Source organism: Mytilus edulis, chromosome 7, assembly GCF_963676685.1.
Source record: "Mytilus edulis chromosome 7, xbMytEdul2.2, whole genome shotgun sequence".
NCBI classification, from domain to species: domain Eukaryota; kingdom Metazoa; phylum Mollusca; class Bivalvia; order Mytilida; family Mytilidae; genus Mytilus; species Mytilus edulis.
In genome coordinates this window covers 16,155,399-16,174,655 of record NC_092350.1, presented here as the reverse complement: position 1 = coordinate 16,174,655, position 19,257 = coordinate 16,155,399, and the positions used below count along the sequence as shown (strand labels likewise).

The 19,257-nt window shown below is 31.6% G+C and overlaps 1 protein-coding gene across 16 annotated transcripts in view; it reads left to right on the top strand.

Annotated features, from left to right (window-relative positions):
- LOC139480852 (myotubularin-related protein 13-like) overlaps window positions 1-15,090 on the top strand; it is a 70,738-nt gene extending 55,648 nt beyond the window's left edge. For all 16 annotated transcript variants that reach the window (XM_071263773.1, XM_071263770.1, XM_071263764.1 and 13 more), the window contains 12 exons: window positions 1,395-1,561; window positions 2,613-2,786; window positions 3,247-3,351; window positions 3,804-3,989; window positions 4,272-4,452; window positions 4,937-5,061; window positions 5,581-5,805; window positions 6,530-6,827; window positions 8,144-8,305; window positions 8,911-9,071; window positions 9,561-9,692; window positions 10,132-15,090. In XM_071263773.1, coding sequence (XP_071119874.1) covers window positions 1,395-1,561; window positions 2,613-2,786; window positions 3,247-3,351; window positions 3,804-3,989; window positions 4,272-4,452; window positions 4,937-5,061; window positions 5,581-5,805; window positions 6,530-6,827; window positions 8,144-8,305; window positions 8,911-9,071; window positions 9,561-9,692; window positions 10,132-10,221 — 2,006 coding nt within the window. In that variant the 3' untranslated portion in view covers window positions 10,222-15,090. The remainder of the gene's footprint in view (window positions 1-1,394; window positions 1,562-2,612; window positions 2,787-3,246; window positions 3,352-3,803; window positions 3,990-4,271; window positions 4,453-4,936; window positions 5,062-5,580; window positions 5,806-6,529; window positions 6,828-8,143; window positions 8,306-8,910; window positions 9,072-9,560; window positions 9,693-10,131) is intronic.
- Window positions 15,091-19,257: the final 4,167 nt, after the last annotated feature.

Sequence of the window (19,257 nt, the reverse complement as noted above, 5' to 3'; positions counted from 1 at the left end):
ACCTACAATGAGTTTGATCTTCTGTTGTGCCACAATAAATTATGTAAATGAGAGATAAATTGGTAATAGGAAAGGAGAAGGTTCACAAAGGGTTAAAATTGACCCCTTAATTTTTAATTGTTTTTAAATCAGGGCAAACAATTACAAATCTCACATAGAAATACTTGTGATAATACTGTTAAGACTAAATATACTTTTTTGGCACCTTCCTTTACAATTTTTGAAGCTTTGACCCCTAAATTATTTGTATTTTAGGTCAATTATTGTAAATTTTGTCCAATTTTGTCCAAAATTTTAATTGTTTTTGGCATAATTAACCTTGGCCGCCATCCACGATCCAAAAAGTTTTTATATTGATAATTTGTATAACACATTTGGAATCTTTTGGTTGCAAAGATTTTGGATCGTAGGTGGCGGCCAAATTTTTTCTAAAGCTTTTAGGTCTTAAAATTGCCCAAATTCATCATAATTTAACAAAATGTCCAAAATGGGCCTAATTTGGAGAGTATTATGTACTTTTATGAAAAGAACTAATTTATCGAGCATTAAGAATTTTGAAATAGACCCATTTATGAACCAAATTGTGAACTTTTTGGTGTTTTATGATAAAATTGATATTTTAGGCTATTTTATTCCAAAAGTGAACCTTGTGCTTTATGTTTTAATTGCAAGATTATTTTTGAATTTTTACCAGACACATGATATCCGCACTGATTTTGATATAACATGTAATGATAAAAACAGATTTAAATTGTGGTATATGAAGACACAAAATTTTCAAGCTAAACCAGTACTGATTATAAAAGATGAAATATACCATTACTAACAACAATATAGCAGCCCAACTGTACAATTGTCAAGTTAGTATTATGATTGATGTTGATATAACTTGTAATGACACTAACAAGTATGGAAGTTTGGCATGTACAGGAAACATAGTGCCCATAGATAGTGATTGGGGATAGATAGTTGAAATATGGTACTTCTGAAAACAGCAATAATGGATGCTTTTTCAACATCTTCATATACATTCAAGATGAATTCAATTCTATAAAATGTGGGTTAAATTCATGAGAAATATAAAAACAAAGATTTTTTAAAACTATTTTTGTAAGATTAAATTTCAGGAAAGATATCTTTTAAATTCTCTTTTTATAAAGAAAATTAAAGTTGTGTCTTTCATTTTAAAAGGGATCTTTAACATGTTTAAGTTAAACAGTATAATTTATTTTTTAGGTATATTTAAAATTAAACTTATTACACATTTACTATGGTGTTGTACTTATCAAAGATTTGTTTAAAATATATACGTACCATTATCAGTTCAATTGGTCAGTTTGACATCATGTGGTTACTGTTATTCTTAAACTAATATGTACTTTATTTTGTTTCAGCTTTCGGAAGAATAGGCAGTATCAAGGAGAAAACGAGAACAACTGACCCATCACGTTTATCTGTGTCGTCTGGTATATCGATAACTCAAGGTGACATCATTAACAACTCAGTTCAAGGTTTCAAGAGAGTGTCTCTGTATGTACTGGGAGAGAAGGCTCAGATGAAGGTAATTTTCCTAATTGATAAGACTAGTTATCATTGGTGCATTCATCTTTTTTAGATTATGTTTTTTAGTATCATTGAGAATTTTCATAAAGCTACCTTTTATGCTATGCTTATGATAGTAGTAGGACACTATATATTTTAGTTTGTGTTTGTTTCGTATAAGGCACAAGTTTTTAGGTTAAGTTAGTTTACCCTGAAGTTGTCGTCACAGTCACATCAACTTCAACTGTGTACTTAAGTTAGTACACATGTTAATAATGATGTAACTTTTAAAATTATAATCTTTATTACAATTTTGACCACAACTTTAAGATTCCCTGAACATGAAAATTATATATTTTTTCTGTATGTAGTGTAGCAGGGGTTGCTTCCCCTTAGTCGAGTAGAACATATAAAGCCAGTCTTAATCAACTGAGCTAGGGAATTGATTCTCTGGCTCAGTTGGTTAACGCACTGACTGTCACACAGTCAAAGCGGGGTTCGAATCTTGGTGGTGACGATATCAATTTGTAGAGAAGAATCATGCTCTCTGGTTACATTTGGCGCCCAACGTAAAAATCCACTGGTGATCTGGTGTATAGCCAGGGTTTGTGTTGTTAAGAGTCATGTATAAAGATATGATGACTCTTGTGGTGGGGGAATAGTGTATCGGGGTTGCTTCCCCTTAGTACAGGTAGAACATATAAAGCTAGTCTTAATTAACTGAGCTAGGGAATTGATTCTTTGGCTCAGTGGGTTAACGCACTGACTGTCACGCAGGTGACTGGGGTTTAAATCTCAGCGGTGACAATATCAATTTGTAGAGAAGAATCATGCTCTTCGGTTACAAAAGGGAAGTAATCTTATGCTAAACATATATTTGTGACATATACATGCATAATTACATTAATAAAACAAGAGAGGTTAAAATCAGTGTAATTTGTATTTAAGTTATCAGTTTTGGAAGAAAATCAGTGGAAACTTTCCTGCCTTAGAACATTAATAGTATGAGTAATCTGAATTTTTATAAGATCTGTCAATCCATTTCATTTTTATACTTTATTATATTACAGGGAATAAAGATGGAGTCTTTTCCCAAATGTGATTTTATACCTGTAGACTTCTATGAAGTGAGACATGTGAAGGCGAGCTTCAAGAAGTTAAGTAGGGCATGTGTACCTAGCACTACTCCGTCAGCTGATGCCACATTCTACAAAACTGTAGAGGAATCTGAATGGTTGTTACAGGTAAGACTATAGAAAAGTCTAGAGGAACCAAATGGTTGTTGTATGTAAGTCTTTACAAAACTGTAGATATATCTGAATGCTTGTTACATGTGATTCTATACATAACTCATAAGTTTAGTAATATCCAAAATAAATACCCAAAACAGGCTGATTTCTAAAAAAGAATGAAATTCCTATTTGTGAGGATTTTTTTGGGGAGTTAAGTCTGTAAAAACTGTGTAATGCTGTGGATAAGGTTCTTCAATATTCTTCAGCTTGTTTTTTTACTTGGCCTTTTTCTGGCTTTTTTCACTAATAAGTCTTTTGAAGACTAAACTCTGACTTACTTACAAAATTATTAGCCTGGTGTCTATGATGACATTTTTTTGCACCAAATCATCAAGATGTGAACTCTAGATGGTTTTATTCTATGTCCAGTATGAATTAAGCATGTTGTGATATATTACTTTATTGTTTGTAGGTACAGAATATAATGCAGTTAGCTGGTGCCACTGTTGATCTGTTAGATGTACAGGGATCCTCTGTAATGATCTGTCTGGAAGATGGTTGGGATATCACTACTCAGGTAAGGCAGAAAAACATAAACGTAAGGAAACTAACAACACATGTTTGTTGATATTTGTCTATGGAAGTATATCCTACTTAGCTTAGATATATCAAAACAACAGTCAGATTTAAATATTTAAAAAAAGGAACTACTATAAATAAGTGCAACTATTTGTATGTACATTGAAAATGTCACTCTTAACATAAAAACACTTCAGTAAATATGTACAATGTCTGTGGATTCACTATAATTTGTGGAATACAAATTTTCAATCGGATTTCATGTCGATGAGTCACAAATTATATTTAGTGAAATTCAAATTTTCTGGAGGTTTGTATGCAGACTCTGATATAACCCTGAATACAAAGGTTTCCCTATCTGTAAAAATAAATGATTTCAAAGTACAAATGTAATTTGAATATTGATTTCAATTATATTTATATTTGTACCATTCTTTATCTTTTCAAAAGGTGGTTTCTGCAGCACAAATACTATTGGATCCTTTCTACAGAACAATAGAAGGTTTCAAGTGTCTTGTTGAAAAGGAATGGTTGTCATTTGGTCACAGATTTACTCACCGTAGTAACCAGACAGCAGCCAATCAAGCCAGTGGATTTGCACCACTATTCTTGCAGTTTCTTGATGTAGTTCATCAGGTAAGATATTATAACATTTCTGGGTAAAAATATGGGGTATGATATCGTCCAAGCACTGTAATGATAATTTTATTCCTTAATATTGAATATTAATAATCATTTAAAAGAAAAAATACATACAATCTTTTGTTCTAATATTCTCACTGCAAGATGTCTTTTACCTATAAATTTCAAACCTGGAACTCTGTGTACAAAATTCTCATAGCAAAATATCATATAGCATGCATAATTATTTGGAAGTTACATACAATTTGAATAAACTTTAGTTTTGTTTTTAAACAGATACACAATCAGTTTCCATTGTCATTTGAGTATAACCAGTTCTTTCTGAAGTTCCTGGCCTATCATTATGTGTCAAACAGATTTAGAACATTTATGATGGACAATGAATATGAAAGATTTGAAAGTGGTTGGATCCTGGACGAAAAGAAAGCATCTAAGTTTGATGACACTGATGAAGATGGTATGGTTTATATGTTACACTAGATTGTCTATGTTATCTTTATACAATGTTAAAGGGAATATTTTTCTTACTCCTATCACTAAAAACCCTACATACAAAAATAATGCTTTTTAGATTGCACACACAATAAATTTGAAGTTTAAAAAATATCATATGGCATTATATGTCTTCCCTGTGTCTGAATCAATCAACTAACCTTGAATAAAAATGCTAATCATATCTTTGTAATGTCAAATATACTTGTCAGATCTAACACTTTTAACTGGCCTTATCAATTGATGTTGTAATGTTTGACCTGTGTTGATATGTCACTATACATGCCAAATAATGTTTTATACCAAGTTTGAACAGTTTGCAGAACATGGAAATAAGAAAGTGTGAGTGAGACATCGTTTCCTTTGGATGCATACTATTGACAGTATTGTATATAATTAAGTTAACTGGAATTTAAAGTTACTGAAAATGGCCCTGTAATATTTTTCAGGATTTTTGTACAGACATCAGCACCAGTCTAACCCAGGGATGTCTGTATGGGATTATATCGAGAAACATCACAGAAGATCTACTGTGTTCTGTAACTTTATGTATAGTCTTCATGATCAAGAAATGGTTTGTATATCTTTAATATTGTTTAAAGGTAGATATGTATAAGCTCTGCATTATAAAATGGCAGCCATTAGTCATGGATCATATCAAGTTGAAAGTCCATTAGATGTATGCAATATTACCCAAAGATAGAATGTTATGTTTATTCACTGTTTTCATGTGTAAAGGTGAATATCAAATGAACATCTTCAACAAATAACAATTTTTATATTGACTTTTTTGGTATGCTTTGACAAAACCCTGAAATAAAGTATACACGAAAGTACAATGTTTCCTCAATCAATGAAAATTGGTATCCATCATAATAAATGAATCCAGAGTAGTTCTGGGTTCTGGGTTGTGGTTTGTAGCCCCTTCCGACCCTCTAACTACATTTTAGTGGAAATAGGTAAAATTCTAAGTTTTAATCACGTGATTTCAAAGAAAAGCTTACAAAAATCATAGCATCAATTTAGATAAGATGTTGTGCCCAGCAAATAAATGATTTTCAAATTCTTACTTTCTGTTTTAATTATTTTTTAGGTTTTGAGACCATATTCAAACTTAGCAAACATGAAGATCTGGGACTACTACATTGATGAAGATTTGGCCCACGGTCCACCCTATGAGATTGAGACAGCCCAGAAAGAGCTGGCCTTGAATGAAGATGTGACGGTTGAAGGCAATCCAAGTTCTAGTCGGGTTGTCAATATATGTTTCGACAATGTTCAAATACAACAACCAGAATCCTTCAAAGTTTTGTTACAGGTATAGTATAATATGTTCAAGTATATGTTAAACTACAGTAAAAACTGTTAAGATTAATGAATTTGTAAAAATTAGTTCAAAATATTGTTTGATAGTCAATATGTAAATATCAGTGAGACAGCAACCAAACAATATATTCCCCCAAAAATATCACTGTCCAAAAAATGAACAGGTTCTAAACCACATGGAGGCTCTGAGTGTCTTTAGAAAGATAAATGAAAAGGTAAACAAAAAGGTCAAGACTTATTGCAGAAAAAAGTGTATTTAACATCACATTTCACCTCTGGTTGGAAAGTAACAAGTAGACTCACATAGGAAGCTGATCTAGATGTTGAACAGGCGGTATCAAACTACTGTTTCCCTTTAACATATATGTACTTGATATATATTTATCCCAGTCTGCTTAGATATATAGAATTATGAAAAAAAATACAAGAGATGTGGTAGATTGTTAATGAGACAATTATCCTTCAGAGTTCGAATGACATGGATTTAAGCAATTATAGGGCACTATTTTGCCTTCAACAAAGACAAAACCCATACTGAATAGTGAGCTATAAAAAGCGAGCTATAGAATGTATCAAAATAAAAAGAATTAAAACCAATCAAACAGCTTTGATATATGATAAAATATCTTTTAGAGGTATAATACTTGACACCTGCGCTAAGTTCTGGATCTAGACATTATTAAAATCAGTATAACTATAATTTGATTTGTTTGTAGGAAGTTCATAGAGTGCAAACAGATTTAGGGCACCTGCAACAGAAATGGAAAATAATCTGGGATAAATTAGAAGGACCAGCACGTGACTCTACGAGACAAGATGTCTCATTATCAGTTCTCAGATCACATGGTAGATCAATTCATAAACGTTCAACATTAGAAATTTTAGTGAAAGGGAAAATGCTCGGTGAAGCAGCAAAAAGATTCAGTCAGCCGCATCGTTTTGAGAAATTTACATATACTACACCTGCTTATTGTGATTATTGTTCTCAGGTGTTATGGGGATTCCTTAAGACAGGTGAGTTATTTAACCTAACTAATTTTTACCATAAGGAAATATTGTATGATGAGTGCTAGTGAGGTAACTGTCCAAACCAAAGGGTGAGGGTGTAACCAGCTATAGGTCAATGTGAGGTACAAATTTTCTGTAGATGTGTATGCAGACTTTGAAAAACCTCAAAGTTGCACAAAATACCATTTTCCCCAATCCCCTAAAAATTGGTATCAGTGAGAGAGAAAAATCCTCATTATTTTATGAAGACAAGTTCAAAAAAAATGTACTTACATATTAATCAGAAAAATACAAATGACTTTTTTGCTTTATTAGCTCATAAAAATATTCAGAACCATATTGTTTTGCTGTCTATTGCATTTTTGTCGAGCCTTCGACTTTAGTCGAAAAAGCAAGACTAAGCAATCCTACATTCCGTCGTCGTCGGCGGCGTCCACAAATATTCACTCTGTGGTTAAAGTTTTTGAAATTTTAATAACTTTCTTAAACCATACTGGATTTCTACCAAACTTGGACAGAAGCTTTTTTATGATCATAAGATAGTATCCAGAAGTAAATTTTGTGAAAATAAAATTCTATTTTTTCCGTATTTTACTTATAAATGGACTTAGTTTTTCTGCGGGAAAACATTACATTACTCTGTGGTTGTAGTTTTTAAAATTTTAATAACTTTCTTAAACTATCCTTGGTTTGTACCAAACTTGGAAAGAAGCTTGTTTATGATCATAAGATGTATCCAGAAGTAAATTTTGTAAAATGACAAATCCATTTTTTCCATATTATACTTTAAATGGACCTTTTTTCTGCCAGGAAACCACACATTCACTCTGTGGTTAAATTTTTAAAAATTTTGATAACTTTCTTATACTATTTTTTATTTGTACCAAACTAAGACAGAAGCTTGTTTATGATCAAAAGCTAGTATCTAGAAGGATATTTTGTTAATATTTTGTACCTGTGTATCTGTATTTTACTTATAAATGGACTTAGTTTTTCTTCCAGTTAACATTACATCCAGTCTGCAGTTAAAGTTTTTAAAACATTTATTAGATTCATAAACTATCCAGGATTTTTTACCAAACTTGGACAGAAGCTTCCTACAATCCAAACATAGTATCAAGCGGAATATTTTTATTGATTTTTTCCCTAATTTTTGTTGATCCTGCAATTTACAGCAAAAGTAGGCGAGACACTGGGTTCCGCGGAACCCTTACAAATTTTTTTTAGCTACCTGCTGGTTTTGTTATGCTAACATTAAGAACTGAAGGATATAAATTACCAGGAAGAGAATCGTTTTGATAAATATATTTTGTCTGTTACAGGTATGCATTGTGCTGACTGTGGATATAATTGCCATGAAAAGTGTATGTCTCATGTCCCTAAGAACTGTACAAAGTTAAAAATAGTAGCTGAATCTAGTAATAGTAGTTCTAATGTATCTCGAGCTGGAGGCTCAGAAAGCAGCTCTGTGTCGGGGGGAATGTGTAAGTACTTAGTTAAATAAACAAATATTTTATCAGCAGGTTATTATCAGTTTGATATATTAGATAAATGGGATCCACTTTTAATATGTAAGATAGAATTGATTGATTGATTGCATGATTGCCAATGAGACAACTCTCCAAAAGAGACCAAGTGAAACAGAAATTATCAGCTATTGAACACCGCTTTCACTACTATTGGCTATATTGTGGTGGTCTGGTTTTGAGGTGGCGTGCCTGGAGGGAACACTGACATTCTGTAGAAAAACTGACAATTCAAGCAATACTAGACAATTAAGATCTGCTACCCACAAGGTTCAAACTCAGTGTTAACAGGCTAGTGATACAGTAGATGATTTTCTTATTCATTCAGCCACAGAGTCCCGTTCAATGTTGGGATGATTTGATAGTACTCTCTCAGACAGAGCTGACTGGCAAAAGTGAATTTATACCATGGTACGGAATAAAATTGTGATTGGCATGTCATCCATAATTGTTAGTTTCCTTTTTACTATTATTTAAAATCATATTGTGTTTATTGAATGTTTTTCAGCAACTTAACTTAGATGATGATTATTGATAATTTTATCTTTTGTTCTCCTTTTCAGCTTTAGGAACTTTAACTGGAGCACACCCAAGTTATGAGAACTTTACACCAACTAATACCAATACTGAACACAGAACTTTAGAAGGGTACCTGTACAAAAAGGGGGCACTTCTAAAAGGCTGGAAACAGAGGTGGTTTGTACTGGATTCAACTAAACACCAGGTGAGCTTTATAACATGTGACAGCTTGTAGTGACATCTTTGGCATGGAAGTTTTAAAAATTCCACCCCTCCCAATTTTTGTCAAAAGATTACATTACTATTACAGGGGAATAAAGTTGAAGGTACTGTTTTAAGTTTGAAGAAAAAAAATACCTTATAACTTACTTTATTTTTCAAGTAGCAACACTTTTATTTGATCCAAATCCCCAAAAATGTGTTGATTATAACAACAAAAAAAGCAGAGGGGTTGGAGAAATATTCCATAATTTATGACAGAAAACAGATCTTTAACAGAATGATTGATTTCACAAACAATCTACATCAGACTTCAATATTTAGTTTGTTCAGCCTATTCAACTACATGTTATACTTTGTACATACATCTGTCTATTGTATGTTTACCTCTAGATATCGTTGGTTAACTTGTATTGTTGGGTTGCTGTGACCCTGCTCATCACCTTTGATATAAAGTATTGATGATTGTTTTCAGATGAGATATTATGATTACAAAGACGACCCTACTTGTAAAGGTTACATTGACTTATTTGATGTACAGGCAGTTCATCCTATAAAAAATGTACAGGGGCCACTCAAGAAATCAGATGAAAATGCAGCTTTTGAGGTAAGGTTGATAAAAGAGGGAGAAAATACCAGAGGAACAGTTGTAGATCTAAGATAAACTGACAAGGCCATGACTCAAAAAGAATAAGACAAACAGGCAAATAATAGTACACAAATATACTGGTGCAAGATGTTTTTTGCACATGGTAAAAATAAGCATATTTCTACACAAACTTATTCATCTTTAGCTAGAGATTTTAAATAACTAGTTCTGTTTAATCAATTTGCAGCATTATATGATTGCAAATATGAGCTTCATCATACATAACAGGGAGAGTTTGTTTGTTATGTAAGAAATTTCTAAAGATAAAGAAAACCTTGTCCAAAAGTGAACTCCTGTATACTTTATTTGTACATGTATTTTATAGAAACAGAAGGAACTTTCGAGGGAACATTATCAGAAAGATAAATAGTATAATTGATGTTATTTTATGTTTCAGTTGAAAACCAGTAAAAGGATGTACCATTTCTATGCTAGTGATGCAAAAACAGCACAGGACTGGATAGACAAAATACATAGTTTTATATGAAAATAAATCATCTAGGTGTCTCATATCTTTTTTAATTATGATAAAATTTTTACAGTGAAAAGAGAAAATCTAGATTTTACTGTAATGTAATCTATGTTAGTGGGTGACTTCTGACTTTTTATAGAAGATTTGTCAGTAAAGGAGCGTTTCAGCTTCTTTTTTACAACTCAACATGTTCACATGACAGATGTGATATCATTAGATTGTAAATCAGACAAAGATTATCATGTGATCAAGAAGCTTTATCATGTGATTAAGGAGCTCTATCATGTGATACAGAACCAGAGCTTGTGCTTTTCATGTCCTGTTGAATATTCATACACCATAAACCAGACTAAGTGCTCATCCAAGACTTGTACATGTGGGAAATTAGCCTTGTTTTTAGTTCCAGCCAAAGTTTATTGAGATTTTAGTTCCTACATTGAGTCAGATGTCTTAGCATAGAAATGTGGAAATGTGTTATTTATATATCATACATTTTACTTAATACAATTTCATCATATCTATTTATACATTCTTGTATGTGCCAGAATAGGATACAATGGTCTGCTTTGGAATATGTGTTTTTATACATTTTAATGAGGTTTAATCTCATGGTAATGTTTTAACATTAAAAACATGGAATACAAAATTATGCAAAATATATTTTTTAAGTTTATCAAATGCATGACAGATTTGTATTTGTTGTTGTTTTTTAGTTTGTTTCAATGGGTTGATTTAACATGTATCCTTTTATCTAAGCAATTTTATTAAAGCTGACACTGATGCAATGATATTAAAGGGTCAGATGTCACTTAAGGCTATCTTTGATAGTGATTTTTTTAGAAGACAGTGGAATAAAGTATTTTACAAAATAAAATATTAGAACTGGAATTGTAAGGTAAAAAATGAAGTAACTACAAGCCCTTCTTTTCCCATACATTAACTCCAAGAATACACCTTAGACAGGATTTATAGACACAAAGCCCCCCTTCTAATTGAGTGACATATATCATGAATGTATAGAAATTTTACTAGCATCACTCCAATTTATTAAGATTCATGTTAAATGGATTAAGATGGCAAAGGATGGATTTTTTTTGTATTTCTTCAGTGAATGTAAAAATAAAAAAATAACAGTTTTAGACATTATATGTTCAAAAAAGGAATAAAAATGTATGTTACAGTTATTAAAAAGATAAGAGAAAAAGGAAAAGAAAAGAAAAAGAAAAGAAAATAAAAGAAAAAGAAAAGTGATAGAAATGATAAAAAAATGGTTGATTGACTCATTGAAATTCATTAAATTTATTTTTTGCCATCTCTATTCATCACAACACGGAACAAACCCATTGCTTTGAGTATAAGTGTTGGATTTTAAACACTGAGCATACAGTAAGGATTTTTCCCTAACATGAAGATTACCATTCTAACTGTTATATATTTATTTACCTTGAATACTACAATAATTTGATCTCTGACATTGTATGTTGTTTATGTTGCTTGCCAATTTATGTTATACTTAACAACATGGGTCATATTGTAATGATTTATGCTGTAGCTTAGTTCTCAACAGTTTTGTAGAAAGCTTTGAAGAAACATAATTCAGATTTGTCCTTGTGTCTTCATTACGAAACACATGTTTTGCTTTAGAAAATATACAATAATGACATTGAAACAAAAAAATCAACAAAGCATTTATAGTAATCAGAATAATAGATCTAATCATAGAATCTTCTTTAAGGTGGTACATAACACACATAACTAAAATCAACTAAACGTTTAATGATGTTGTATTGTTAAGGAAATATTAAGCTTCTCAATGATCAAAATTAGTATCTGTCAAACTGCTATATATCCAATGAATTTTTTCTGAGAATGTGATTGGTTCAAGTTTTTTAAAATTATTATACTTCTGTCAGAGGGTCCAAAGTAAATATTTTGTCAAAATTTTATGGAAATTAAACAAGCCAAATTAATTTTGGTCAAATTGTTTGGTATATGTACCGTACCACCTTAATAGTTTACTATGATAGGTACACACTAGTTCATGTTGACGGTGGTGGTTTATTTCAGGAGCTTTAGAAATAAGAATAAGTGTTCATCTGTTTTGTGTTTTTAAAAGTCATACATACTGGGTAATTAATGGATTCATTAGATAAATAGATTTACATAATTGTTCTAATGCTTGGTGAAATGTATTTGTCAAGATGCACCATATAGGGAATTTAAACACTGTGCCAATTTTAGTATAGAAAATGTTTTGCTGGTATTTTTTCAAGCAAATATATGTTGATAATTATAAAAAAAAAATTGAATTATTTTCACAGGGTCATCACTGTTATCAGAAACCTCTGATTTTAGTTTATATATTTATTTCTGTTTTTGTGAAATTTCGCTCCATTATTTTTTTTTCGCTTTTGTGTAGGCTTGAGTTGAGAACTACTATCTTGTGGCTTATAATTCTACCTCTTTCGATGTAACAAAACCAGAAATTAAATGTTACAAAAATCTGAGGTTTCTACTCATTTTACTATAAGATAATCTGTAAAATTGTGTAATAATAAAATATTCACTTTAAATTTTCATTATGCAGAACATGTGTCTTATCAAAGATGATAGCATAGTCACCAATTTCCTCTCTTAACTGTATTAGTAAGATTTTTTGCATTGCTTTGAATGTGGATAAAATTTGAAAAGTACTTATTTTGTTCTTGACTTCAAGATGGGTTGATGTGATGCTATGCCATGCAAATTTTTGTACGTTGTAATTTTTTTTCAATAGAACTTTAAATAGATAATTTAGTTAAAGTCTCCACCTTCTAATATTTATGTGTTTTAGAAACAAATTTCAGACATTGTACCAAAAATTGAACTTTCTAGCCATAAGCAAATTACACTTTATTAATTAAATCACCATACTAAGACAGACAGATAGTTTTAGGGAATAAGTCTGATTTCATTTGAAGATATTTTGCTTACCTTTACTTTATTTCAACCTTTACATTACTTTAGTATGGGCTGTTATCACCAATTTGGGGACCATTGTCTGTTATTGTTGGTTGCTATGTATATAATTGGTCTGCATCTACTGAAATCAAATTCTGATCTTAATTTCCTTTTTTATCTAATGTAGAAGTCACATATAGTTCAATCAAACCAATGAACCAACCAACCAACCAAAGAAGGAACATGTAAAATGATTTCTATATTCTACATTGATATAGTTTTCTACGATTTTGCAGCCAACAAGAACCTTGTGTACTTGATTGAGTTCTTTTATAGTCCCTTTTCATAATTATGTTTGATAACCTGACTAACAATCATTTTGGCCACTCTCAGCATGGTTTAACCATAAATACTTTTCATAAATTTTGTAAAAACATCATTTCTCTAATTTATATGCTTACATCTCTGTGCAATAAGAATTTATAGTTGTAGCAATAGGATATTTGAATATTGGTCATATTTCATACTTTCAGTGAATATATTTTCTACAACTTGCAATAGAAAATAGAGTGACCTCTCAGGAAATTAGTTCAAACACCAAATTTAAAAAAAAATGTTTTTAAACCTTTTTGTAAAGTGCTGAATCATCATTTCTTTAGGAAGTAAAGGAAAAAGTGGTGACACTGTCAGAAAAAGCACCGGTCAAATTTTACATTTCAGTGTACATTTAGTTCAAATGTCAAGATCTGAAAAAATAAGTATCCATGACAACATCTTAGTTCAATCATCTTTCATATTATACATTACCATTCATGTAAAACACAAAATGTACATTCATTGTATTACAATTTGCATTCATATATAATTTTCATTCTTACACAACCAACTTATATAAAATTTAAACAGAATCTAAATAATAGTTTATGAAGAACCTACCTCATTTAATATTATAGAAAATTGAAAATTGTCCTTTTTGACACAATTGTTTTAAACCAGTTTTAACCATTCAATATGGGGTAATCAGTTGTTCACTCTGGAACAATCTATACAAGTGCATCACACATAATAATACCAAAATAGTGAAGTTAAATTGTTTTGCCTATAATAACAGATCAATTTATATTCCCATTTGATTTTTCGATAAGGGATTGGAGATTTTAAGTGGATATCAAGACGATGTATATTAACAAAGGTGATTAATAAAACTTTGTAATGCCATGTTGCTATTGTTTCTTGTAAGAACAAATTTAACTTTCTGTATCTCCATATAAATGTATGTTCATTATTATTTATTTTATTTGTTAAATCCATGGTTACTGTGTTGTTGCTTTGTAAAGTGTTCAGTTTGTTTTGATAATATTTCCCAGGTTTTATGGTCATGAATAAGTTAAATATTTTTCAGATTGATTGCTTAGGTATATGGATTCTTATCCATGGAAAAATCATTAGGAAAACTTACTTGTGCTATTGTTAAAGATAGATTGGAATCTTAATTCCAAATTACTTGTTACCCCATATTTATTTAAATAAAATTAACAAACAAAAAAATAAGTCAATGAAATTAAATTTAGAAATAAAATAAAATCATAGCAAGGCATTAATTGATTTGTTATTATACAGTTTTGTAAATTGCACTAAATTCACTTTTCATATTCATGCTCATGCAAATCAACCTTGACTTGATAAGTGTATATAGTTACACTGTGTTGTTAATGTGTATGTCTTAGGAAGATGAGACCAATATATTGAGCCTTATGCATTAGTAAATTCATGCAACTGAGCAGTACTAATAAAACAAACTGAATTCTTGGCAAAAGTTTTGTTATTGTATGCAATTTGCAGTGTGATGTCTGATTGGTCAATTTTTATGTAGTCTCAACCAATGAGTGACAAATATGTTGTTTATTGGTTTTTAGAAAAAGCATAATAAAGGAATTACAAAAATGTGTTTATTCTGACTACTGCTGCATGCCCTATGAGCGTATTTGCCTATTACTGCCTGTCTTATGATATTGTGTTATGTGTTCAAATGTAAACATACGTTCATTTAAGGGTTGTTATAAATGGTGCTAATTTTGATATACTTTAATGGTAAAACAAATAGTCAATGATTGATGCAAAACTGTGTATGCTGTAAGAAATATTTACTTTACTTTAAATTGATTTGTCAATTGATTGTCGTTAACCTAACATCAAGAAGCAGTGGAAAATCTGTTTACGTGTCTGAAGATCCCTTTGATAAATGTTGCAACATTTCTTTAACATACAGTGTATGACACATTCAATACATGAAGCATTATTTTCATGCCCCACCTACAATAGTAGAGGGGCATTATGTTTTCTGGTCTGTGCGTCCGTCCGTCCGTCCGTCTGTCCGTTCGTTCGTCCGTCCATCTGTCCCGCTTCAGGTTAAAGTTTTTGGTCAAGGTAGTTTTTGATGAAGTTTAAGTCCAATCGACTTCAAACTTAGTACACATGTCCCCTATGATATGATCTTTCTAATTTTAATGCCAAATTAGAGTTTTTACCCCAATTTCACGGTCCACTGAACATGGAAAATGATAGTGCGAGTGGGGCATTCGTGTACTGAGGACACATTCTTGTTAACATCTGCATTCCAATCGGATGTGGCTTTGTATCAATTTATTTGTACATAAGAACAGCCAACTGTTGCCTGTTAAGGCGTTAGGAGGTATACCCCTGAGAAGAAGATTGGACCAAAGGGATAATTTTGACAGTACATATGCAAGCTCTCTGCAGATAATTGGGAGGCAACAGTAGTTTACAGATGTCTAAACTCGTAAATATATATGAAAATGCAAAACTGAAGAAACAGCATGGACTGAAAAAAGAAATGAGGTTATGTGCTTTGACAGTTTATGTGCCTCCTGCAATGCACGTCATCAACCCACATGTGAATATATAATCGTTTGAAATACCATGATAGGAAATGACACCATAAAAAATTTAAAAGATTTGACTTATTATTTAAAGAAAAAGAGAAAAAAAAAGTAAATCATAATAAAGAAAAGAGTAAAAGTCAATAAGTTGTGAAAATCATAGGGATTTCAAAATGTAATTCTGTCTTGTTTTGGGTTATCTCCAATGATTTGAAAAATTATCGTATGAAAACAATGAAAGAATGTACATCATAGACCTCTTATCTACTGTTGCATCTTTACTCTAAATGTTAACATACCAAGAATAGAATTATGGAATGGCAAATACATAAAAAAAACCTTGTAATATTAATTCTAGAAAAGGTAAGTGAAAAGTAAAATCACAATAATACAGAACTCAATAATACAGAACTCCGAGAAAAATTCAAAACGGAAAGTCCCTAATCAAATGGCAAAATCAAATACTGAAAATCATCAAACGAATGGATAAAAACTCATTCCTAATTTGGTACAGACATTTTCTTATGTAGAAAATGGTGGATTAAACCTGTTTTTATAGCTAGCTTAACCTCTCAATTGTATGAATAAAGGCAACAGTAGTATACCGCGGTTCGAAAGTCATAAATCAATTGAAAGAAAACAAATCTTAAGTTAAAAACCAAAACCGAGGGAAACACTTTACTATAAGAGGAAAACAACGAAACAACAGAAACACTAAAGTGCTACAAAAAAAAAAAAAAAACGGCAATGTAAACACACACGTGCTATGAGATAACTTCCATTTTCCTGACTTTGTACAGGACATTTTAAAGAAAACAATGGTTTTGTGGCTAGACTAACCTCGCGCTTTTATGGCAATGAAAAAATACAACACTAAAAGGACAACATTACATGACAGGGCTGCAGTATAATTAAAGGCAAGAACATTCAGCACCGAGAAATATACACATCAACAATACAATAATACTTATTGACATGCTAATAGTTATCTATTGTATGACAGTCGCATCAAAATCAGTTATATTGACAAGTATGTGTGAACAAAACAAACGGACATAACAGGTACAAATGTCAAGAATAGATAAAGCAGTCAACATTGTGTTATAAGCTTAATTAGTATAAAAACACTCATATCAATATCATTTTTAGATATTTTACACTTTCCTCGGGCACGAAAAACTGAAGAGGATTTCGAACCATAGCTTCTCTAATTGTCGACTTTTTGTCACAGAAGCGAACGATAGCGATTCTACACTCATTGGTGGATTCACAAATTATGTATAAAACGATGAGTTATGATTGCCAATAGACATATATTTATTAGCGTTTGTTCAGTTTGTAATTTTAAATTTTTAACACCAGTACATTCTCCAAAACCTTCATGGAGTTTAAGAAACTTCGTACAGTTCTTTTCATGGCCAAAACAATTTCCAAAGCAAAATATGGAAAACAATTTGTTTTCGTTTTGTTGCGATTTGTAAGTGTCTCAACTTTCTAGCGACATGTGTACGTGGTCTTTGATACTTGATACCAGTATAGTCGTCTACCCTGTCTTTGATACTTGATACCCGTATAGTCGTCTACTCTGTCTTTGATACGTGATACCAGTATAGTCGTCTACTCTGTTATCTCACACGTTGTGTCGTCTTGTCGATTGTGAAACTTTGACATCGTGTAATTTCTCATGGTATTCAATGCATACATATTAGTTTCTTTAGTTTTGTATGTTGTGTTTGTGTACTATTGGTTTTTTTTTCTTTTTTTAGGAGTTGTCTGTTTATTTTCGATTTATGAGTTTGATTGTCCCTCTATTATCTTTCGCTCCTCTTCTTTTTGTTACCTTGGTATGTCAATCAATGGGATTTGCACATCGGTAAACCGCTGTTGCTTTTAAACTATAAAAATTAAGATATGGTATGTTTGCTGTTGAAACAACTCTTCACTAGAGTTTACTGACAAATGAGTCCCGAGGGTATAATAAGCTCAGTAGTCAGTACTTCGGTACTGGCATGATTTAACAAAGTTTACTAAAATTGTCCGTTTATAAATTTTGAAATTATTAAGAAACTAAGGTTTCAACTACCTCAGGCCAGATTGGCTTTAGATGAATTTGGCTATTTATTTAAGGTATTTTTGATACATAGCTCTTCAATGGTTTCGGTACTTATACATCTTCGGATTTCAAATGTTTGGCTTTGAGCTTTCCTGATGAAGGTAAATCCAGAAAAGCGCTTCGGACGCACGAAATTATTACATTTGAATGTATCCCAATTTTAAAGTTTTTGACCTCAATAAACCTTCATGAAATTTTACAAAACTTACGCTTCTTCTTGATAAACACAGCCCAGATCAAATTGTTGTTCTTTGTTTCCATATTTATCTGATAAAGGAACCTACTTTTGGCGGTAAAAACGGCTATAGACAGTATATGTGTTTTTTATTCATCAATAAATTTGATGGATGGATGGATGGTTGTTTAACGTCCAGTGGCAAGTCAGATGCATATTCAGGACGAGAACATGATAATGATAAATGAATATTAACCCCGCTTTGTACTAGACCGACACGCTAAGCCGGATTTTTAACGTGCTAGCTCACAAGGTAACAGTTCGCAGGAAGACATGTCACCTTACCCGGACACATTATTCTGACTCCGGGCCGACCAGTCTTTGCTCTAACTCCTTAATGCCGCGTGCTTGGCGGAGAAGCAGCAAATACCAATTTTCAAGTCTTTGGTGTGACCCGGCCGAGGGTCGAACCCACGACCTACCGCACTCGAGGCGAGCACGCTAACCATTACACCACCGAGGCGGTCTCAATAAATTTGATAAATATTTTAGGAATTTTTGCAGAACTTTCTTTATGACAGAGATTATGTTTGATGCAAAGTTTTGGAAATATTTAACTGATTAATGTAATTTATTTTGTTTTGAACATTGACATGCAATCTTTGAGTTTTGAGAATCGTTTTAATTTGTATATTCTTATTTGTTTATATATTCGTGGGTTACTAAACTGTTGGATTTAGTTTTCCCAGATGCAGGTTATTTGAAGTGACATGCATATTACTAGTATGCACTGCTATCCTTTAATCTTACCGACGGGTAACTTCCTTTTCCAGCACAGTAGAGTGATATGAACAATTATCGCTAGAAACTAAGAGCACATGTGTCGTTGGCAATGAAATTAATAACGTCGTCATAGGTAAAAT